Source organism: Triturus cristatus, chromosome 2_1, assembly GCF_964204655.1.
Source record: "Triturus cristatus chromosome 2_1, aTriCri1.1, whole genome shotgun sequence".
In the NCBI taxonomy this organism is placed as follows: Eukaryota; Metazoa; Chordata; class Amphibia; order Caudata; family Salamandridae; genus Triturus; species Triturus cristatus.
Window position 1 is genome coordinate 988,092,850 of NC_140581.1, and position 24,791 is coordinate 988,117,640.

Here is a 24,791-nt window from a genome sequence, read left to right on the forward strand (position 1 = left end):
AACCATCGGTTGTGCTTTCATTACAGGAACAGTCCGGCAGTGATATCAGCCTTTTACAGGAGACACACCTACTTTCAAAAGATGAACCCAGGATGCACTCCCAGTGGTTCCCACGTCAGTTCTCGTCCTTAGCCTTTCTAAGAAGGGAGGGGTAGCCATTCTCTTCTCCTGTGGATTTAAAGGGGAGGTTCTAGACAAGTCGCCGAAATTAAGTGGCATGTTCTTGCAGTTAGACTTAAATTGGGTACCTTTCATTTTACTTTAGTGAACATATATGCACCTAATGAATCTCAAGGACCCTTCATCATTAGTTCTCAGACTCCTGTCCTCAGGTCCCCAGACTCATCCATCTTGATCGGGGGTGACATAAATGTAGTAATGGACACCTATCTAGACCGCTATGGTGCAGCGCTCTAACCAAAGGGAGCTTTTTCTGTTTCAGGATTACCGTGGATAGAAGACTGCAGATTACAGGATGTCTGGCGCCATCTCCACCAACTGTCTAGAGTCTATACGTTCTATTCAGCGGCCCATTAAACCTATGCGCGCATTGATTACTTCCTTACAAACCCGACTCTCTTGGCCCTCATCCCAGAGGCAATCATTGCTCCCCGATCGCTGTTAGGTCATGCCCCCCTCTCCCTATCTCTTCAAATTAATGTGACCAGGGTCTACTCACTGGTGTCTCAGGGACTCTTTGCGGCAGCCTCCAGCAACGGTAGACTCCCTCTATGTAGTATTACCGATTACATCTGGGTTTTACGACACTGACAAGTACCTTTATCTTCCATTTGAGAGACCCTGAAACTTGTAATCCAGGGAGAACTCATCACTCTTTCAGCAGCTGAGAACTGTAAACACCGAGATATGCGGCTGCTCTAAGAAGAATCGGTCTCCGAATTAGAGGCCACTCATAAGTGGATGGGCGCCCCCAGGGTTAGGGGGTAGCTGGAGAAGCAGAGGATCCTCCTTAAGCGTCTCCATTACGATCGGGCAGATATGTCTTTGTGCGCCTCAAACACAAATTTTATCTCAGCAGCAATCGGTGTGGGAGGATGGTTTTGGTGCCCTCTTTTATAAGGTCTTCTGCCAAGACCTTGCACCCATACTTACCCGACTGTATAACTCATTCACAGATTTTGGCTCTCACTCGCCCTCTATGCTGGAAGCCGCTATCTCGGTTATAGCAAAACCTGGCAAGGATCCGACTTGATGTGGGTCCTACAGACCCATTTCTTTATTGAATATAGATGCTAAACTATTTACCGGTATCTCGGTGCACCGTCTAAACTCACTCATGCCGGGTTTAATCGAGCCAGACCAGGCCATATTTATTATGGCGAGTCCATAAAACCAAGCGCCATCTTCATATTTTGGATAAGAGCCATAGATCTCGGAGAGAAGCTTTGCTCCTTTCCATTGGCTCCAAAAGGCATTCAATAGCGTCTACTGGCCCTATCTTTTTCTGACTTTACACCGGTTGGCTTTGGGGACAAAATCTGACTAAAGATGAACTGCATCCACACCGAACCTAGAGCGTCAGCGAGGGTCAATGGTCTCTCTTCCTCCATCTTTCCAATATCGCGAGGCACACAACATGGGTGCCCTTTATCCACTCTCCTCTTCGCATTATATATAGAGCCCTTGGCGCAGCAGCTTTGAGATAATCCTGACATCTCTGGTGTAGCATTTGGAGGTGACCACCATCTCATTAGCCTTTATGCTGATGATAGCATCTTGTCAATACCCAACCATATGTCATCACTCCTTGAGCCGGTGTCTGAGCTTCATCTATTCGGCGAAGTTTCTGGTTTTAAAGCGAATTTACAGAAATTACAGATTTTTAACCGCTCCGTTGACTCGGCTCTCGAATCTGCCCTGCGTTCTCTATTTCAATGTGAGTGGGCAAGGGACTCCATTGATTACCTCGATATCAAACTGGACAGATCCCTTTCCAAGACTCTGTCTTATAATTACTAGGCTTCTCATTTCCCAGACACGTTGAGCGATAGCTGCATGGAGACGGCTTAGGCTTATCTTGGACTGGCCAAATAGCAGCTATAATGACTTTACTCCCGCGCATTCTATACATGTCACAAACTCAGACACTTTCCCTGACCCCTCCTCCTAAGGCTCTGCAATCCTTGCAACTAGAGATAAATAACTTCTTGTGGGATGGCAAAAGACCTCCCTTCCATCAAAAGTTACTTTATCGTCAGAAAAGGGACGGGGGCCTGGTGGTCCCTATGGTGCTCTGCTATTGCCAAGCGGTACAACTCCATTTCTTGGTGCAATGGAACCTCCCAATGTCCAAAAAGCACTGATCCTTCATGGACCAAGCCATTGCAGGCTCTAGTATCTGGAAAGAGGTCTGGTTACCACACAGAGCCTGGGGCTTATACTCCTCCCTGGTCACGAACTCTACGCTTCAAGTATGGGATTTGGTGGCGGGCGATCTGGCCTCACTACACTTCCGTCTCCGATGACGCCGATCGTAGATAACCCAGATTTCCTTCCGGGGATAGCACTGGGGATGTTTCAAATGGGGCAGAAGGGGGGTTGCAAACAAATAGCATTTCTTTCACCTGAACAGGCATCATCCCCTTTAACCAATTACAAGCTGACTACATGGTGTCGGAACATATTCAGTACTTACAGATCCGGCACTGTATGATATAGGACGAGAGCAGGACATCCTCTAACCACATTTGAGAAATGGTGACTGCTTTAAACAGATGATAAACATCTCATATCTGAATTGTACAAAATGCTTGCCAGAGATGCCACCCTCGCAAAAACTAAGGGTCAGACTCGCTGGGAGACAGAGCTTGGGCGGCCCTTACTCCCAAGGAATGGGAAGACATTTTTTGTACTGAAACTGCTTATAAAATCGTATACTATTGATATCTAACACCAGATCGAATCCACAGATGGGACTCTGGGTGCTCCGTTGATTACTGGTAGGGAAGTGGAAATTCAGGGACTCTCTTGCATCTCTTAAGGCACTGCACGAAACTTTCTACATTTTGGGACCAAATCCTCTCTAACATTGACACTTCGTTTCACACCTCCATCCCTAGGTTTCCTGCATACACTATCTTAGGACTCCAGAACCCTCTGACTTTTCCCTTACATTCCACTCAGGGTAGGCAAAAGACACAGGCCTTGGGCACTGCTCACCAGGTGATCCTGTAGATTTGGGGAACCAGTAGAATTCCAGATCATACCTCTTGGTTACATACATTATGGTTTATTCTGGGGATGTAGAAACCATCCTTAGCTCTGGACCCCAAATTTGCTTCCTATGCCGACAGATGGACCCCATTTATACAAATATTAACCTCTGAATTTAGAGAGATGACTTGCCTATCCTACTTTAGACTACTTAGTCTGGTTCCTATTGAATCTTGCGTTTCTGACTAATGGCTGCTTCCGACCACATATAGATCCTTCCCTTTGGTTTTGTCTTTGCATTTCATGTACTAACACGGACATTCTTGTACGAAGGAGCGGGGGTTGTTTCATTTTGTTATTGTTTCATGTAATAAAACACTGCCTGACTTACGCTGATGACCCCAGGGTTGTAGGCAAATAGCTGTGGTCATTGTCCCATTTTCTATTCTGCTGCTGGCCACTTGTTGTAGGCGAACAGCTGTGTATTACCTTTAACAGGCTTAATAAACAGAATGGGTTGCTAAGAAAGAACTATCATACAAGTTATTATTTGGCCTTCCTGTCAGAATGCCTTTGTAAGGGAGCTAATGTCAGAAACTCAAAATGTAAGAAAAAACAATTTAATTTCCCATATCAAGTGCTCTTATCAATCACTTATTACAAAAAATGAACTACTCTGGCATGTCTGTTAATGGTTCCTTTTGATGAGAACCGGACAACAGAGCAGCAGGTATCATTGCACTATTGCATTGTGAATATGGGATAATAAAAAAAACAGTTATTTAATTATCCAGAAATAATGGAGAATTTGGTGCCCCATTCCTACCTACAATTAAGTATTAAAGCATTATTGAACTTTTCATAATAAATATAATTGCACACCATCCAATTTATGATTCTCAACCTATTATTTATTAATGTTCTCCAAAACCATTCACCCAACAAATGAGCATCAAGTTGCATATACATTCTATTACCCATTATACAACTATTTAAAAAAAAAAAAAACTACATAGGAGTCTGCAAAGTGAGCTTTAGCTCAATAAAGTGAGCTTTAGCTCAATAGAGGTATTAAACCCTTCCATAGCACTGTATGTGGCAAAGTTACATTTTACTTCTTTGTTACATCAAGGCCTGGACTAAAGGGCCAAAACTGTTGGGGAATACCCAGTCTACTGTAAATTAATTATCAGGTCCTACTGACTTCTTTGGATAGAAAAGGTGAGAGGGAACACATTTAGGTGCATTTTACTTGCATATGGCGCACATGAACATAACACATTTGGCCTTTACTCCTTCCTGAAGCCTATGCATCACTAGAGCAGGAAGCAGCTCTCAGTCTCACACAAAGGAGTTTTTTTTTTTTTTTAAAGAAAATAAAAAAGTGTACTGCCGCTGTGTGGGATGCAGCAGTCTACAACAATCAACCAGACCTAGGGTATCTACAAAGTCCGGAAGCCATTTCTGAGCCCCCCCGAGCTTCTTGGCGGGTGTCTGTCAAGCAATCCGGATCCAACCGCATTGAAGTCACCACCCACCACCAACATTCCCTCTGGGAGATCCAACAAAGCCCTCTCCAAGTCCGCAAGTGTGGAAGGCTGCAGCGCAGGAGGGACATAAACCAACACCAGGACTAGCGTCCTACCCTCCCACCTCCCCGCCACAGCCGCAAATCGTCCCCTATCGTCAACCGTAGTGGAGTCAACCTCGAAGGGCAGAGAGGACCTGACAAGTATTCTAGCCCCTCTAGAGCCCGAGGAAAACCCGGAGTGTGCGACAAATTTGTAGCCCTTCCTGTTGAGTGCGTAGCACGTGTTACCTATCAAGTGCGTCTCTTGCAATAAGACAATATCAGGGGTGCATCGCTTCAGAAATTGCAGGACAATCCCACGCTTAATACGATCCCCCAAGCCGTTAACATTCCAACTGAGTATCTTTAAGCCCCTACCCCCCACCCCCTCCGTTGAACCGCACACAAGCTACAGAAGCTTGCATCACTACGCCTTGCATAACAAAAAACAACAACCACAACAACAACCCCAATCCACCCCCCCACCCTGCACCCCTGCGTAAGCTCTAAAAGGCCCCCCAACTTGCAGTGTGCCTGTCGCCCCATACAAAGACTAATCTACAAAAAGAACCCCCGAGGAGGAAAAAGCTCCCTTCCTACCCCCGCCACCCCCCGGACTATCACCCTCCCGGAGGAGCCGGAGATCTAGCACCCAAGTCCTCGCTCATTGTTCGTCGCCGCCACCTTCTGCTCCACCGGCATGTTCCACGCTAGTCCGTCTTTGGGGCAATGTATCCAGCCAGTCTCCGACCATGTCCGGTGATTCAAAAAAGAAAGTCCGCTCTTCGAACACCACACGCAACCTGGCCGGGAAGAGCATGGCGTACTTCAGTCCCATCTCTCGTAGCCTTCTCTTGACCGCCAGGAAGCCTTGTCGCTGTTTCTGCACCATCTGGGTAAAGTCCGGATAGAAACTCACTGTGGTGTTCTGAAAAGGCATCGGGCCGGACACCCGTGATGCTTGTAGAATGGCATCCCTGTCTCTGAAATTAAAGATCCTGGCGACAATCGGTCTCGGAGGGGCCCCCACCTTGGGCCTCCCACCAGGGACTCTGTGGGCCCGTTCAACAGTGAAGAACTTACTAAGGCCTTTGGGCGCCAGATGGTTCACCACCAAGTCCTCCACAAACAGGTCCACCGACTGTTCCTCCGAGTTTTCCGGGACCCCAATAATGCGCACGTTATTGCGCCGTGCCCGGCCTTCGAACTCTTCCAACCATCGGGCAAAGTGGTCATTTGCAGTCCTCAAGGTACGGACTTCCAGCTGCAGGTCAGAGACATCGCCCAGGAGGCCAGAGGTCTTAAGGTCCAAGGACTGAACCCGCTCATTAGTTTTCCCCAGGTCTGCCCGAATCAAGTTGACGTCAATCGAGATGGCATCCACTTTATGCGCCAGGGTCTCAAATTGTTGCCCAATAGAGGACTGCATCCCCTCGATGGCCCCCATGATATCCTGCAGGGTTGGTTCTGCGGCGGGGGGCGAACCGTCCTTCAAGGCTTCCAGTGCCCGTCCCGATCCGCCCGGTGACCCCTTCTGCTGGGCATAGCGGTCCATGTTGTTGGTTTGGGTGTATCCTCCCCGCCTGGTACTCTTGGGCTTCTGTTTGTCAGCGTCCGACTTGGTCGACATCGTAATCTGCCGCGGAGACAGTCTCCTTGCCCACACAGAGAAGACAACCATGCAACAAGTGACTGGCGCAACTCACACCCAGGCCAGTGCGCAAGAGACAGGAGAGCGAAAGTGAAAGTGAAAGCGACAACACCTTCCTCCCGACGGCTCGCCCCTCGCACGGCCGCTGTTGTTCAATTAGTGCACGGGCACTGTGCCAGCGCAAGTCCCGGGCATCTTTAGGGGAGTAGGCCACAAACTTCCATGTAGCACAACTTCGGCCTCCGGTGAGCGATTTCAATCCGGACAGCGGCTATCACCTCAGCAACGGCTCGCCTCCAATATTCCGGGTGTTAAAGACAGGATGCTGCACAGGATATCTGCCGGAGGGAGCGAGGGTCTCGGGAGCTCTGGGCTCACGCGGCCATCTTGATCACGCGCTAGGCTCCTCCCCCCCAGTTTTGGTTGTTTTAATTGTCTTTTGTTCATTTAACTCCTTTGAGTCCAGTATTTTGCCACTAGTAAATGCTCCCAACTATGGCAGATGGAGAAGCGAAGGAAGGTAAAGTGCTGCAGCCAAGATTATATGATGTGATTAACTGCGTGAGCCTGAGGTAAAAGACACTTCAGATCACAGTCACCAACTGAAATGTCCAGACTACATCTATTACTGGGGGTGAGTGTTTGATTTGCTCAAGCGCTCCGTCCATCATCCCCTTTGGTATCGCTACATCTATTACAAGACAGAGGATTGCCGGCCTACAGAGAAAGTAAAGATTTACTAAAAGACCAGTAGTATTGAAATTCCAGTAAGGCCGAAGCAGAGTAAGTAAAAGATTTTAGTCTAGCCACTACACATGTAGTCTTCCCATTTGGTCTTGGGGCTTTTTTCTACATTCAATATGAAGAACGTGCCAGGATAGTTCAATAGAGTGGTGACTAAGTTGCGGAAACATTTTCAATTCAATTCAAATCAGCTTTATTGCGGTTAGATTTACCATAAAAGCATACACAAAAAGAAAAAAAAGAATACAAGCAAATCACAAGTCGATTAATACATTTCGATACATGGATCTCATATTCCTGAGTGATTATTAGATATTATATATAAAAAATTTAAATAAGTTAAAAGGTAGTAAAATTGATAAGAAACAGATCATTAAAAATATAAAAAGGTAGATCTAGGGACTTGTTGGTCATATACTTATTATTAAAGTGCTACAGTGTCGTTTATCAACTTCCTTCGTGTAATCCACATAGAGTGTAAATATTTAGCTACAGTAAAGGCGATCAATGCGTCAGTATCTGTTTTCAGAACCCTAAAAAAGGCCAAGTATTGCCTCATGCCCAAGTTCTTACATAGCTGAATTATCCATTTTTTCCTAATGTAGGAATAAGCTGGACAAAAGAGCATAACATGTACCAGAGATTCATTCTCATGTAGACAGCCTGGGCAAGGTCGTACAGTGCCCCCTTTCCAACTGTCAATTATCTTAAAGAGAGGTAGGGTGCCATATCTAAATTGTAAGTACAATTTCTTCGCCAGTGTGGGTTGAATTTGGTCAATCACAGACTCAAAGCTATAAGAAAACTTGATATCCAAGAAATTATCGGTCAGACTTGAACTTTTTGTGGAGCTGAAGAGGTTCATTAAATTTTTTTCCTTAATCATACTTATCATAGTTTGTTTACTAATGGCTGGGCAGGAGGTTTCAGGATTAAGCCAGAGTTCCTCGAGCCCAGACAAGATAAGTGATTTTTTTTACAAAGGCCAACCATGGAATCTTACCGGATCCCATAGTGGCTAGCACAAATTTAAGCTCCTCCTTGTAGTGCACCAGTTCTGGGGTGCTCCACAAGCGCTTCCAATAAAGTAAGGGCCGAAGAGCAATGATTTCTGCAATTGGATAAATATTAAGATCTAGCCTTAGGGGGACCAAAGGTGTGCTTTGAGGCAAGTCCAACAGCTGTCTTAAAAAGTTGTTTTCAGTTATTGATAAATTACTAACTGATATGTGTCCCCAAGGTTCTGCCCCGTACAGGGAAGATGCCCTGGCTTGGACTTTAAAAATTTCAAGGGGGGCACTTATTATTTTATGTGAGCAGTTCTTTTGCACTTTCAAAATTCCTCCAGCCGATTGTGTTAGCCTAAGGTTTGCTTTGGTCAGTTGTGGACCCCAACCCATTTTATCGTTGAGGGTCAGACCCAGATATTCGAAGATCGGGACCCTTTCAAGTGGACTGGCATCCAATGTTGGATGGGGACAGTTAACAGTATTGGCGTTAAAGACCATGTATTTAGTCTTATTTACATTGATCACCAAGTTTCTTTTGGAACAAAATTTAGAGAATTGGTTTAACACGCGCTGCATCCCCATCGGGGATTTTGATAGTAGAAGCGTGTCATCCGCAAACATTAGAGCGGGGAATCTCCGGGAACCCAGTTTGGGGGAGTCAATATCGTTTACGGCTAGTAGGTCTTCGATAAGCCCGTTGAGAAACAAGGAGAATAATGTCGGGGCAAGGACACATCCCTGTCTGACACCTTTCTCAATCGGGAAAGGACCAGTTAACTGTCCTTGATTACCGAACCGTACACTCGCATAGGTGCCATCATGTAAACGCTTCAATTGTTGGCAAAGATATGGTGGGGCCCCCATTGATAATAATATGGACCATAACTGATTCCGTTCCACCATATCAAACGCTGACTTTAGGTCAACAAAAGTAAGATAGAGACTACCCCCTTCCAAGGTCACGTGCTTCCAATGGAGAACTTGCAACCGGAATAACTGGTCAATTGTTGATGTTTTTGCCCGGAACCCCGCCTGTAAGTGTGTCAGTATATCATTATCATTAATCCAACTCTCTAGTCGATGAAGCAGTAATCTAGCGTAAATGTTTTGAGTAACGTCAATTAAACTAATCGGCCTATAATTTGAGGGCTGGAGGGGACAACCCTTCTTGTAGATGGGAATGATCTCAGCCCCTAACCAGGTACTTGGCAATGGTAGGCCCTTCAAGATCGCATTGAATAACACCAGGAGATATGGGCCCCAGACTGCTGGCTCATCTCTGAATAAGTCCCCGGGGATCTTATCGAGTCCCGGCGCTTTATTAGACTGGATATTTAAAATGGCCAGCTTTACTTCCTCCAAAGTGAAGGATTGCGTTGGACATGTAAGATTCATAGCTGGAGGCCCAGAGAGAGCTTGATTTATACAAGCGGGGGGAAGTGAGTATAGATCTTTAAAATATATAGACCAAGCTTCTTCTGAGATATTCGGGGAGATCGTAGTTCTCCCTTCTGGAGTCCCTGTATGAACTAAATTCCAAAAGGTTCTAGGGTCCTTAGCTTCAAGTGCAGATGTGATGGCCACCCAGCGATCCACCTCCCATTCTAATTTTGCATTTTTTAGCAATTTTTTATATTCCACTCTAGCTGTGATGACATTGTGCCTATTGCCTAGCTTTAAGGCCTGCAATAGCACGTTTTTGGCATCTCTGCATGATTTATTGAACCAAAGATTTTTGCCTTTACATTGTTTGGAATTGATAACACCTTCCCTATAAAAAGTGTCCTTTAAGAGAGTAGCCATTCCATTGTGAATTTCAGCCATTGTCTCAGCCACCATAGTAGGGGATTCAGTTAGGGTGGAGTGTGCCCTTTCAAGAAAAGGAATGGCATCATAATAAAGTTTAGCCATAGTTTCAATGGAAGAATAGGCATCCGCCCAGCGGATTCTTCTCCCGCCGTCTACTATTCTTAGATTATTGCTTAGAGGATTAACTGGGGCGCTGTCCCCACTAGATAGCTGATAATCCAACTCAAGTATCAGGGGGTTATGGTCACTTTCTGTGCGAGAAGACACACTAAAATCTAAAATTTTTGACCAAAGTGCCAAACTCACCAGGAAGTAATCAATAATAGACGGGTGCCCCAAAGAATTGTAGGTATATTTGGCGGGAGTGTCGCTCTTAAAGCGTCCACTGCAGGCTCTGATAGAGAACGAATAAGTAAGGGAGGTCAACTGGATAGCAAGGGCAGACCAATTTTTTACTGGATATGCATTAGATGGCGGAACTGACCAGATGTCATCCTCAGCCGATGTGATAGGAGGGACCCCTTGAAGGGGTTCAAAATGGCAGTTAAAGTCCCCTCCAATCAACAGGACTACGTCACCCCCAAGCCTGTGTAGTAATGCAGTCAAAATATCCAGGGTTTTCCCGGATTGTACAGGCCGGGAGTAGACGTTAATCAAAGCTAATTTAGGTGTGTTACTGTGGGACATCAGGATGCATAAAATGTCGGGACTGTTGGTCTCGATTTTTTTTAACGAAAAACCTAAGTGGGTGCCCACCCAGATACACAGTCCCCCAAAGGGTCTTCCTCTGGTGCCCTTGAAAGCAGGTTCCCCAAAGGTAACAAACCCCGATCTGTGAGGTGGATCGACCGCCCACGTTTCCTGAAATAGGCAGATCCCATGGGAGTCCACAAAGGTGCACCAATCCGGAATGTCTAGGTTAGATCTAAGACCCGCTATATTCCATGAAAGGATTTTGAGAGGCCTAGATGGCATTGTCTGCTTATGCCCTGAACAAGACTTGCGGGTTAATTCATCGTGGCCCAGTGTTCCAGACTCAAGCACGGCCAAGGTTGGATTCACAGCAGAAATCTGGAGTTGAAAATCCTGTGAGGAATGGGCAGAAGTCGGAGGAGGGGAGGCCTCCCCAGACTTCCTTGTGCTAGTCAAGGATATGCCAGTTGACAGCGAAGTGGCCACTGTTTGGTATGTATTTTTGTTGGCACTTTTAGATGCCTCAATATAATCCCTACCAACAGGCTTGGAGACCACTGTCATGTTACTATTTTCCAAACAATGGGTGGGTGCAAAACTGGGGGATACAGAAAGTCAATCCACCTGGTCAAGCACACTAAATCTGTTACTCAACGGGATTCCACTTGCTTCTCCCCTACGTTGGTCAATCCTGCTTCTCTGAACGTGATACCGGGTATCTTCCCACTGTGGCCTTGCAAAGTTCCTTCTACCAGGGGGAGGATAATCATGATCTGTTAAATGAAAATGGTCTAACCTCAGGGGTTTGATCGATGTATTAGGACTTGACGGTTGCCATCTACAAATATGGTCGGCAACCCTACGATCCTCAAAATTAATAATTATACAATCGCCACCCACATTTTTAGTTTTAGGTCCCACCCACCCCACCCTTCTAACAAACAAGATCTTGCTTAAAATTGGTCTAGACAGAGGTCTATATGTGTTCAACCAATGTATTGTCTTATTTTTTAGTTCCTCATAGGATTCCTGTTTAGAGCTAGGGAGCTCGGGAACTTCCGTAAGGATTACTACAAAAGGGGCACAGTCCGGGGGTAAGTTAATGCAGGGTAGGTCATGGTGGTTAAAATTTCCTCCGTTGGAGTTTTCATTGTCCTTAACTGTCTCCTTCCTCATAGTGGCGATGTTCGGTGAGTTAACAGGTTTGGCAGGGTTCACTCTTCCCACTGTAGAGGAATAGTTGTTAGGGCCAGTGGGGTTAGACCCCAGGGATGAACCTGGAGCAGTAGGCAAAATAGGCTGATCCTTTGCAATACTATATGCTGATTGTAGTTTTGCCTGTGGGATATTGACTAATGTCACTAGTGCTTCAACTTGGGTTTGTATAGCTAAGAGGTCCGTCCTCAGGTCCTTATTTCCCCCAAGTGAAGACTCCAGTTTCCTCAGTCTATCATCTAGGCAGTTCAATTTTAAAAGCACCGGTTGAATAAAAGAAGATATAGCCACACTCAACTTCTCCACCAGGGAATCTAGATAGGGGGGATGTGAGATTTCAGAGTCACCAGTGGCCATGGGAGGAGTATCTATAAGCAGCTCAACATTACGTGCTCCTGTGGTGTGAGCGCTAGTAGGTTTTGGCCGTTTAGACATTTTTGATTTTTTTGCCGGAGGGGCAACACCGGGACCATTCTTGTTTTTTTTTGGGATTGCGCCTTCCCTGGAACGTAAGGTCATTTGTTTATTAATGTTCGCTTCCGTAATAGCCAACTGTGAATGTGTGCCGTTGTCACCTGTTGGATCTTGTGATCGGAGGGAAGTATCTAGTTGGGCCCCTGTATTAGTCTCAGTGTCATCCACGGGAGGGAGCACAGTATCTCTGTTTAACTGGAAAGGGACTGGGGAACTGACATGAGCAATCGGACCCAGTGAAGATCTTCTCGTAAAAATCGGATCTTGGGAGAGACGACGCTGCGTCAGGAATATTTCTCTCTCCAGTACCGATGACGCTCTTGTTATCAATTGGTCGAGAGTCCCTGCGACCATTCCTATGGATGCCCTTTTTGCTCCCCCTTTAGCAGGCATGATAAGCAGATAGAGTTATAACAATGGCAGTACTCACAGTTGTTGAGAATGTTAGGGGACTGGCCCAGCCCAGCCTATTCCTGCCTCTGACGGCCACAGACGGCCCGCCCTTTGTCCGGGCTTCGTCCGGAGCGTCCCGCTCGCGTCCCGCGTAGCGGATGGCGCCTCCTCCTTTATGGGACGTGGCAGGGCTAGGTCGGGTGGGCGGGGAGAGAGCACAGGTGCTACCGAGCACGGGCTCCTGGGACACGGAGTCCCGCGTCGTGCCTCAAGCCCTCCTCGACTCCTCTGAACGCAACAGCGGTAGCAGGCATCCCCTCTTAGATGGCAGCGAGGGAAGACACCACTTCGGCAGCAGGTGAGACTCCAAGCGATGCGGGACCCATTTGCTCCTCAAATCACAAGTAAAACAATGTCAGCTAAGCAACGCTTAATTTCATCATTCCAAAGTGGCTAATATTAGTACCACTGAAATGAGTAATAAGATCCACTCTGTGCAGTGTATTAAACTGCAGTAGCTGGGTCATACAGAAAAGCAATTGTCTTATATCTACATCTAAGGTACAGCACAATGCAGCACACGAAGGAGGGAGTGTCCGATGAAAAGCAGCTACATTTTTCAATCTACATTTTGCTATTAGATTCACTATACAGTACCAAAGTTAAGGATTATCGATACAACAGTACTGACTACTCGTTTCTTTGTGCCACCAAAATCTGAACTGTCTTTGGTCGAAACTGCAAACAAAACGAAAGGGACCACAGCAATACATGTTCAATGCTGTAATAAGCTACTCATTGTGAGAGTGCTGGTTTAGAAGTTTCATAAGCACTAAACAACAAACTTAATTTTTGTCCTTGTGTGCTTGCTAGTAATGTTTGCTGGCAGGCTACAAGGAATGGCTTGAATTCCTCCAGATACACAAAGCTGCAGCAGTAGCCAATAGTATGACTATCACCGCTTTGAGTACAATCATTACACAGCTATTTGGAGGTCTGGGAAGCAGGCACATGAGGACAATTAAGGCCTTCTGTAAAAGCAGGCTAGTTCTGTTTAGTTTACAAATTACTGATCACTTCAGCAAGGTACCTCACAATCAGACACAGATGTAAGAACAACTTCAAGATTCTTGATACATGATGCTCTTAACAGAAGGTGAGTAGAGGCTTCATGTACCTGATTGATGGCCTCATAGGTCTCCTTTAGTTCTGCCTACCTAAGGCCAACAGACAAAAAGTTACTTACCTGAAATGATGTTTTGCAGCTAGTGCATTATAGATTCACATGCCGTGCATGATTTCTCCATCTAGCCAGAAAGTGTGGATATTTAATCCAGACAACACATTAGCTAAAAGAACACGCCAGCAGCAGACGTGTGATATGCAATTACTAGCAACTTAAAATTGTTTTGCTCAAAAAATGAAAATGTGGGCATCAACCATGAGAGTGTCTTGTTGGTAAAATCTTGCAGAGGCCATTACCTTGTAAAAACAAAATACCTTAATGTAATCCTTGTCAAGATGATAAACACATTTTTATATACTGTTTCATATCACATTTATGCGTTTTGTAAAAACAAGCCTTATTATTATTCAGTTTAAAAGTACTTAAGTTAAAGAACTCAGAAGGATGGAAGATTGAGTTGGCCTTGCAGGGATTCAAATATGTGAAACACAAATTTCAGCAGAAGGGAGATTTCACTAGTTTACCAATTGAAGGAAGTTTTTATCAATCAAACAACAAACATGATACGTTATGACAACTGTAACACAACTGAGCACCACAATAGGAAAATAATTAAATGTTGCACCACTCACTATGAATCAAATACAAGCAGGTCCCTTAAGGAGTACTTTGAATCAACAATAGTCACTGCACTTCTCTAGCAACTGTATCCTTGGAGTTTAAAATACTGCACAAAATAATGTTGGTCCTTCCGCTATTAACTCAGTATTTGCAACACAGCAGTCTTTTCTGAGAAATATCTACTTCTAATCCAAGTAAAACAAAATGATGGGACTGTACTCATTTGCTGTTACAGTTAAACACAGTTCTTATATCAACATTTTTACCTTTGTTCTCTGAAAGACAGCCTTTGGATCCAAAGTCTTTGTCTTGCCAGGGTTGTCTTTGTTGGTTTTAATCCAGCAAATGTCTTCGCACCTTCTGAAACCCCACTTCCGCAAACACTGAAATCAAATGTTTAAATGCAGAAAATTAGTTAAACATCCACAACTTGAATATATTGATATATTATAAGCACTGTCATACAAAATGAAACTACTAATTGGCCAATCAGTCCATACAATCAACTTTGACAGAACTGCCACTGTTTGCAGAGTTCCCAAAAGGCAAACACAGATTGATAGCTCAGTGCACCATTAGGATAGTCAAACTGATATCACTGTGAACATGAAACCATCAAGAGGGGTCTGCTGAGTGATGTCCTTCACAAAATTAGCAGCTTGTTAGATGCCAATCTCAATCAGCATGTTCTGCTCCAAGAGATGAAGGTCATAAGGTCTCTTGGCGTTCGCTCTCAATATAATCCGTTATTGATAAAACCAAATTATGCCAGGCCTTCTTGATGACCCTAGTAGCATCACCAAAGTGATCATACTAAATAATAAAATCTGGAATCATGGAAACATTGTATGCACACTTACTAACCCAGCAGCTGAACTAGGTAAGAGACCGTACAGTTTAATTCCAATTCTATTATAACACTGTTAAAAACACACAAATTAATGTAACAGATAATTGACAGTTGACAGTACAGGCAGATCTGCATGGTGAGTTGAAGTCTTTGGAATAAATTTGTATGCATGTTTTTGCTTGGCAAATGTGATATCAAAGAGAGCACTACAGTTTGAAGTACTCATAGAAGTAGCAACAACGCTGTTCAATCAGTAAAGGTTTCAAATGTTGTCCTTGGTCTCGTAGAAGAGACTGGCAAAAGAAGTAGTGGTCAGTTGCGATGCTACTTTCTTTGGCAAACCGTATGATTGAGGAGTTAGAGAAGAATTCACACACATGACAATGCTGAACAACCACATCAGGGTCATAAAATAATTGTAAAGCATAGCGTAGGCTTTATCTGACAGAAGCGTACTCAAATCAACTCCGAGAAAAAAAATGACTTGCTTGCAATATCATTTCTCGAGCACAAGTATCTTCATTAAATTCATAATCTTAACAATATCTTCACTCGTGTGATCTATCCCAGAACGCTTTCTTGACGCAATCAGAAAGGTGCTTGTCTGATTCAGTTCATATGCACTAATCACCGAGTACATATTTCAATTTTCCACATGAAGTCTTTAGTTAAAATGTACTATATTTGATTAGCATTAAGTCATCATAATCCACAATGAAAAAACGTCATTTTGGAAAGTATTTGCATTTCTGGATTAAATCTACTTTTCTTCAGATACACGTTGTGCCTTTTTTTTCTTTTTACCCTTCACCAATGTGAAGTTCTGTGCACGGTAATTTATTTTAAAAAATACTTGAAAACACATAAATTGCGACTTTATTTTATATAACAGGTCCCTTTTGTTCTTTGGACCACATCTATTTTCGTTACTGTTTGTAAATATGCTCCTATTAATAGTCCAGTTGCTTGTATTGTGTGAAGAAAGGAGAGAGCACTCGAGAATAAATACTATTTTTATTGCATTCTTTTGTAGTTTATTAATCACTTATTCTGGCGTTGGTCCTTGTGAGTATTATGCATACTCTGTCGACTTCAGCAACATGTCAAGGCATTTCAACATGTGTTGCATTATATACATTGTTTTGGTATTTATTGAGACAGTTGCGTTTGAAGACACGCATCAATAAAATAAAATACTTTCCATTGACATATGCTTTCAATTGTGCAATATGATAGTTTGATTTGATTTTAATCAATTATAGCATAGTTACCAAAATGAAGGCTATTCATGTGAAAAACTGAAATTTGTAATAAAAAATTAGAGCAAATGAATAGAAACGTTTTCTGTCATAGTTGCAGGTGCCTCCTTTCTGATGTAGGTAGCACAGGAGATCACACAGAGTAAAAAACAGAGATTCAATGCAAAGGGAGCCATTCAACTAATTAGTGTATTTCAGATAGCCCACCTCGAGGTACTAAGAGGGCTCAAAGCCATACACTGACTGACTTAGCCACTCTCCAAGTTACTTTCTTAATACTTGAGCCTACATTTAGAACAAAGCTTTGAGGAACAGCAGTCTGTCATTGAGAAACTGAAAGGTTTTCTTCCTCATTCATCGATTATTTGACTTTCAAGAGCTGTGTGAAAACAAGAAGAGAGTTCTTCCTCCATCCCAGCTGCCTTAGAAGTCATGGTTCTAGATCATCACCCAGTCAGTGCATCACACCAGTGCAGCCGCAGTTCAGTCAACCGACAATGTATATTCAAGCAGCGTAAAAGGGGGAATTGACTGCTACGACGCGCAAGGTTCTCAAAAATCCAATTAACTACATCAAGAGAAAGTAATAAACATCAGAAAGCAAAGGAAACGGAAGCAAAAGCAATTGTGTCAATTATTTAGAAATATTTAATTTGGTTTAAGATAACATGGAAATGAAAAAATAGTGTTTAATATCCTGCACTGTGTGAGCCGACATTCCTATTTGCCTTGGCTGCACAAATGTTCCCTCATCTTGGCAATACACTGTAGCCACGTGACTTAGTAAAATGAGACTGCTTTTAAAAGGATACAAAAATTAATTTTAATTATAAACATGTATTGACATTAACCATGAAAGCATCTCATCTGAAGCAAGGAGAGGAAGTAAATACATACAATGGTACATCTGCATGCTTTCCTTTAAGTGGCTAGAGGATAATTTACAGAAGCTATAGATTGCCCTGTAAGGAAAACCACTGAGGAGGTTCCTAAAAAGATGCATATTTGCAGGAATAGCTAAGTTCATATCAATTGCAGGTCTCACCTCTAGGCTGCATAAGTAGTGGGCCTTTTTCATCCGCAGACAATCATGCAGGGCGCAGTTATACATCTATAGCAAGACATATCACTGTAATACAACTTTCTTGCACCCAAAAGCTGTGCAGAGCTTTCTACGGCTTACACAACATCCTGAGGAGAAATGCTGCCAAAATATAAAGCATGGATAAGGGCTCCTTCCAGTCTACAGTTCCTTCCAACATGGACGTCATCTATTCTCGCTGGATAAACTTTGGATCAGAAAGCTGGCAAGGTGCCTTCCGAGTGAATAACACTTCTGCTACTGGTGTTTTGCTTAAGATTCCTATTAATACTAAGGAGTCCTGAAACGTCATGACACCGGTTGGCATTGTTAAAAAAAAAAAAAACACAAACAGTTGTCAATGAAGAGGCACACCCATTTCACAGTCACCTTTAACTGAGGTACATAGCCTTGAGGTCACTGCAAAAAGTGAGCGCAAGCCAGCAGTAAAAAAGCAGGGAAAGAAAGGAGAGCAAGGACAGGCGTGGAGGCAAATTTCCTCTATTCTTTCCCATTTCTCAAGTGCATTTCATTCAACAGCCCTTCACTAGACCATCATACCAGATACCAGTCAGTCAAAGCTTTTATTTCGGTAAAATACCATAAAAAGACATAAATAGTGATATACATTAAAACATGATTAAATAGACATTGTATAGAGTGTAATCCATTGAAGCATTAAAATTATTACATAAAAGAAATTACACAACGAAGGAACAGAGTTATTCCACAAAAACAAATTATTAAAACTGTATCCGGGGCCAAAAATGTACTCACTACACCACAGAGTTCTATGGTAGCAATGGTGACAATACTAGAATCAGGAGGGTTGTGTGACAGAAATCATAGTTTTGGACCTTGTAAACCACATGGAAAGAAGAAATGTGGCCATTGCAAACACTATCAATGGGGTAGTATCGTATTTCAAAATTCTAAACGCCTCCTTGTAGTCCCTAAGACCCCTAGACTTGCATAACTGGACGATCCACTTTTTTCTTGCGTTGATATATAAAGGGCAGAAAAGGACAACATGCAACTCTGTTTCACAGGTGTCAGTACATAAAGGACACGTGCTTAAGGGATCCGAAACATTAGACCATCTAGGAGTAAAATCCCTCAGCGGTAGCGAGCCGTGTCTGAACTGGATGTAAAGTTTCTTTGCCAAAGGTGGTTGGATGACGTCCAGAAAAACTTCGAACTGGGGACTAATCTTAATATCCAGGAAGGTGTCGGTAAGCCTACCCAAAGAGGAGTGGAATAGCGTTTCCTTCCGATATGATTTCAAAACCTCCCGCAATGATTTCTTCGAAAGTGCACAGCATGTCTCTTCCGGGGCAGACCATAGGTTCCCCATCCCTATGGAGTAGCAGAGGTTCTTTACATAGGTAAGCCAAGTGATTTTATCCAATTTTCCCCTTGCCAATATATCACCAAGATCGTACCTATAGCTTGCCAGCTCGGGCGTTGACCAAAGTCGTCTCCAGAACTGGAGAGGGCGATTCAGGGCAATCTCTTCTATGGGAACCAGACCCAGATCCCATCTCAAAGGAGTTAAAGGAGTGCTAACAGGTAGTTTCAGCAGTCTCCTAATGAAAGAATTCGCAATTGAAGAAAGGGAAGCGGGAATGGAATATCCCCAGAGTTCAGCGCCATAAAGCGCCCCCCCCTCTAGCTTGGGATTTGTAGATTTCCATGGGGGGGCCCAGAGGTTTAAAAGAGGTGTTGTTATACACCTTCAGGATACCCCCCACTGATTGAGCTAGTTTCAAATTAGCCTTCGCCAAATGGGACCCCCATTTCATTTTGTCATTAAGGGTCACCCCCAAATAATCAAAAGTGTCGACCCTATCCAGCTCTACATCTCCCATCTTAGGGTGGGGGCAGTTAAATGAATTGGAGCCGAAAACCATAAATTTTGTTTTGGATAGATTCAGTTCCAAATCCCTGTTTTTACAGAAAGAGCAGAAGGCCTCTAATGTACGCTGGATGCCCATGTAAGATTTAGACAGCAAAAGCGTGTCATCCGCGAACATTAGGGCCGGTACCTTACGCCCCGCCAGGATAGGGGAGTCCAAATTAGCGGTGCACAGGAGATACTCAATCAACCCATTGATGAAAAGGGAGAAAAGAGTGGGGGCCAGGACACAGCCCTGCCTCACACCCTTTTCAACCGGAAATGGCCCAGAAATTTCCCCACATCTCCCATATCTCACCCTTGCATAAGTGCCTGAATGGAGACGTTTGAATAAGTGGCAAAGGTAGGGGGGGAACACCCATCTCTAACAAAAGGGCCCATAATTTTTCCCTTTGAACCATATCAAATGCGGACCGAAGGTCCACAAAAATCAAATAAAGATTGCCAGCACCCATGCTGACTGACTTCCAGTAAATCAACTGTAATCTGAATAATTGGTCAATGGTAGAAACCTTTGCACGGAACCCCGCCTGGAGGGAGGTTAGAATTTGGTGATCCTCCATCCAGGTCTGCAATCTGGTTAAAAGGACTCGGGCAAACAGCTTCTGTAAGACATCAATCAAGCTTATGGGGCGGTAATTGGCTAGATCCAAAGGGGAAGATTTTTTATAAATGGGTATAATTTCTGCACCCAACCAGGTATCCGGGATTCTAAGGCCCTGCAAAATGGCGTTAAAATATACACAAATATAAGGGGCCCAGATTTTTGGATCACTTCTGTACAGGTCACCAGGGATCCTGTCAAGCCCCGGGGCTTTCCCTACTGATAGGGTGTTGAGGGCCAATTCTATTTCTGAAAGGGAGAAGAATCGGCTCTCTAGTTCTTCCTGGCCCAGCTGGTCCGTTACAATATCATTTAGCGGGGTGCCCGGATCGGGACCTCCCTTGGAATTACTGACAGAAAAGAGGGGTTTGAAGTGGGCAAGCCAGACCTCCTCGCTGAGATTAGGAATAATTGCGGGGCTGCTGGCAACCGTACCAGTTCGAACAATGTTCCAAAACGCCCTCGAGTCACGGTCTGCTATTGCTTGCATTAAATTTTGCCACCTTTGATCCTCCCACTCGGATTTTGCCTCCTTAATCAGATTTTTGTAGGAGGCCCTCGCCGCCCGGATACTAGACTGAGTGCCCTCTTTTACCTCTTTTATCAGGGCAGTCTTAGCCCGCCTACAAGAACCATTAAACCAGTGCTCAGGCCCAGATACCAAGACACCCTCAACAGCTGCATCACAATGGTGCCATAAATGCAAAAACTGTGCAAAAGCCAAAGCTGCAAAAAAAGGGATGGGAGGTCAGCTAAGAAAGTGGTATTGGCAAGTCTCCATTCCCTTACCGGGGTGCCTTTGCTTTGCCATCCCTTACTAGACAAGCAAAGTCATGGCTGAAGGAAATTTCATCAATGACTCGGAAATCTCTTCCCCAAGAAAGAATTTACCATTTGTAAGCACTCTCTTGAATAAGAATAACTTTATAGAGGATCAGGTAAATGTAACATTTTCCTCTGCCAGAAGATAACTTTCAGAAAACAATGACGAGAGGCTAGTGCTTGGGATCGTCCCATGGTAGAGCAGAAAAAATGTGGAGTGGACTCCCACAGTGCTCCTTGTTGGGGCTATGGAGAATATTAGCTATTTTAATTCAGGAGTGACATTTTTCCTGTATGTACATTCAGCCATATCGGCAAAGTGCAAATCACATTGTATACCTTTTAAAAACAAAAAAGGGTTTGTGCATCAATTGGAATTTTAATATACTTCGATTTCAAGTTATTACACAAGATCATGTTGAAACTGTTGACTTCAACCAGAGACTGTTTCTATAGTTGAGGAAATGTATGTTTGTAAAAAAAAACATGTTCTAGGATCTGATACAGCAACAGAAGTAGCATGTTTATGTGTGTTAATGAAGGCACTTTGATGCGAACATGATTTCTTAAGCATGCTATGTTACAATGATGACTTTTAAAACACTTCCTAACATCAGTTAACCTTAGAGACCAGATATGCTATCACAGATCTATAAGAAGAGTCTACTTGACAAAACAGCATTGCACTCGAGTTAGGAACCAGAAGTCCTACGGGTGTAAGCACCTTCAGTCTATTATTAATACTTTTCTTTGAATATCATCAATACCTATGGACTTTGGTCAGAAAAAGCCAAAAGTCTGCTCATAAAAACGGTGGAGATCCCACTTCTGCCCTGACACAAGGCATGCTTGCTGTATATTAACAACGTAGCTGTCCTTTTCAACCTAATGCAGAATGAGCAATCCCACACCGAACCAAAGCAGAGAACTGGTCACAGGGGGTTGTGCATGGGTCACTAACCACTATCTCCTGTGTCACAGAAGCCATCTGTTGTGTTGTAATCAGGACTCGTAAATGAGTTGCCTTGAAGAACGGTTTATTCCAAAAAGGAGAAAAAGGAAGCACTGCCGGTTACAGGTCTTCAAGCTCCGGCTGGCTCCACGCAACTGTGCTCTCTTGATTCATGGGACCGATCAGGTGTTCTAATCTAGAACACACTGATCGTGCCACGAACCAAGAGTTTGTACAATAACACATAGATGAGCTTGTGCATGCAAGCACAAGGACAACAGTAGAAAGGTAAGTATAACATGTATAACACATACAATTTAGAGAACAATGGTCCTTAGCCTAAATTGAATTGAAAAGAACTGTTGCAACATAGACTACAATGAGACCTATGTGTATTTTTCCTAAATCCAGCCGGACAAAGGAACATTTATTCCAAGGTATTCATAGAAATAAGGAAATAAAGAGTAAATAAACAAGGGCACAATCCTGTACCAAGATTTCAAAAGGGGGAGACAAGGAAGTCAGATTTGAATTCTAATTTCTAATTTAAAATACTTCTAGAGCGCAGCGTACACCTTGCGGTTTCTTGGCGCTAGGGGGATTGGCAACTGAGGGGGAAAGACCAGGGAGAGGTGAAGGGAATTTTGAGGGAGTTTAAGTGAGGAAAGCCTGGCTGAAGAGGAACGTTTTCAGATCTCTGCGAAAGGGGAGATACTGAGTGGCAGAGCGGAGGAAGAATGGAAGAAAATAACAGGCAAAAAGTTTTTCGGAGCAAACAGAGTGCTTACAATCCAATAAACAATTCAAGTAAGCACAACCAAGCAGAAACCACAAAACATTTTCACAGTGGATAAAAAATGTGGTACTGTAATAGAAAGTCGACGACGTTTCGATCCCAAGCTCCTAATACTGTGGGATCATCATCAGGACTAGAGTTTGAGAGGAAGTTGCCTGGTATATATTGGCGATGCCTGTTAACATGAATTTTAGGAAAAGAAGGGGGAGAGAAAACAGACAAAACTATTTTGTTCAGCAATTCTGTTTGACGTACATTAAAACAACAATTGTGAGGTCCAAGGACGTGCCTCATGCTTATGGTGAGTGTTGATGCTTGTTAAAAAAGTTCGTGGGCGGCAGTGCGGAGGAAGAATTCCATTTGCGTGGTGCCCGGCGTCGCCGTTGATGAAGCTGAAGGTAGTGGTTCGTGTGCGTGGCCATGTTGCATACATGTGACTAGATGCTGTTCATGCGCTGAGCATCGTTGGTGAATTCATGCCTTTATTTTGATTAAGGCTAGATCGAAGAAGTTGTGAGGTGGAAAACAATCTTGCAATTAAAAATAAAATTAAAAATGAACCATTTACCTAAAGGTATCGACGAGAGAAAAATGATCTCGCAACAGGGCTCAATTGAGCAGGGCAATCAATATCAGTCGGCGGACGCTGTGATTTGGGAGGGAGAGGGAAGTTAGAGTATTGCAAGGAACGGGGAATTGCAAAGGACGTGATGAAGAGGTATGACGGCTTACCGTTCGAAAGGTGGATAAAGTTCCAATGGAACAGTAGAGAGGACGCGGTTATCCACGGGTGTAATAACCACAATGTCTGCGTCTTATTTTAAGGTATGCAGAGCTAAGGGGATAAAAGGGGGGATTGGTAAAGAATGGGAGATAGGGACGAGGTGTCCTAGCCAGGGGATAAATAGATACAGGCTTACCTGCTATGGTTGGCTCTGCGGGCGATAGTGCAAAAACCGTCCAAATGGAACAGCGAACGGCAGCTACAATGGCTGTCCGTTGATGGATGCGAGCTGGGTGGGAAAGGAGGAGCTCATTAGTGGACGTTGTTGGTGTTGAGATAGTAACGGGTGTAATAGGCCAGTTGTCGCTTACCTCAACAGAGTCTCAAAGGGACGTGTAATATCATCCGAAGCGGTCTTCAATGTGGACTGGTCTCTGAGGTCTTGGTGCGTTTAAAAACCGCGCGAGAGCGAAGATGGAGGTAGGACTACGTGAAACCCCGTGCAAGGGAGTGAAAATAGTGATAGGACTGTGCCGGGAAGTGAAAGCAGGGGACATCTTGGAGTGGAGAAAAATGAATGTGACTGTTTGAAATGCGGTTATACTTATTACGATCAACATTGGTAAATTACAAAAACAGGTTATTATCAAAACCAAAATAGGATTCAAAACAAAATAATTCAGTTGGGCTACCTTTGTAGCTGGAAAAAAGGCGATTGACCAAATAAGACATCATGATCAACCATAAAAAACATTCGATAAACAAGTACAACCCGACTTTTGAGCAATATTAGAAAACTGGAAGGAATAGTTCAATTGTTACTTGAATGGTTCTTAAAGCAGCGTTGTCCAATCTTCTGTCCTGTTCAGGCCATTACGAATAGAGTCACAGGTGATGATAGATTTAAGTTCTTCTCGGTTCAGTAGTTGCGCAATGTCACCTCCACGCTGTGGTAGTTTCAGAACTTTTAAAACTGTCCAGCGAATGTCATTCTCATTGTGATTAGCCTCTGTGAAGTGCTCGACCAACGTCGCATTTGGAGTCCTACATCGTATTCTGCTTCTGTGTTGGCAGATTCTTGTCTTCACTTTCTGTGTAGTTTGCCCAATGTAGATTTTATGACATGGGCAGTAGATGAGATAGATTACATTTGATGTATTGCAGTTAGAAAAAGAGTGGCAAAGTGAAGTAATGTTATTGAAAGTGAAAGTTTTGCCCTCCACGGTGAATGCACAGACAGTACAACAA

General features: G+C 43.8%; 1 protein-coding gene across 1 annotated transcript in view; it reads right to left on the minus strand.

Moving 5' to 3' along the window:
* The window catches only part of METTL14 (methyltransferase 14, N6-adenosine-methyltransferase non-catalytic subunit), a 258,367-nt gene that overhangs the window by 35,464 nt on the left and 198,112 nt on the right, over positions 1-24,791 (minus strand). The window contains exon 9 of the mRNA XM_085634353.1: positions 14,807-14,923. Coding sequence (XP_085490479.1) covers positions 14,807-14,923 — 117 coding nt within the window. The remainder of the gene's footprint in view (positions 1-14,806; positions 14,924-24,791) is intronic.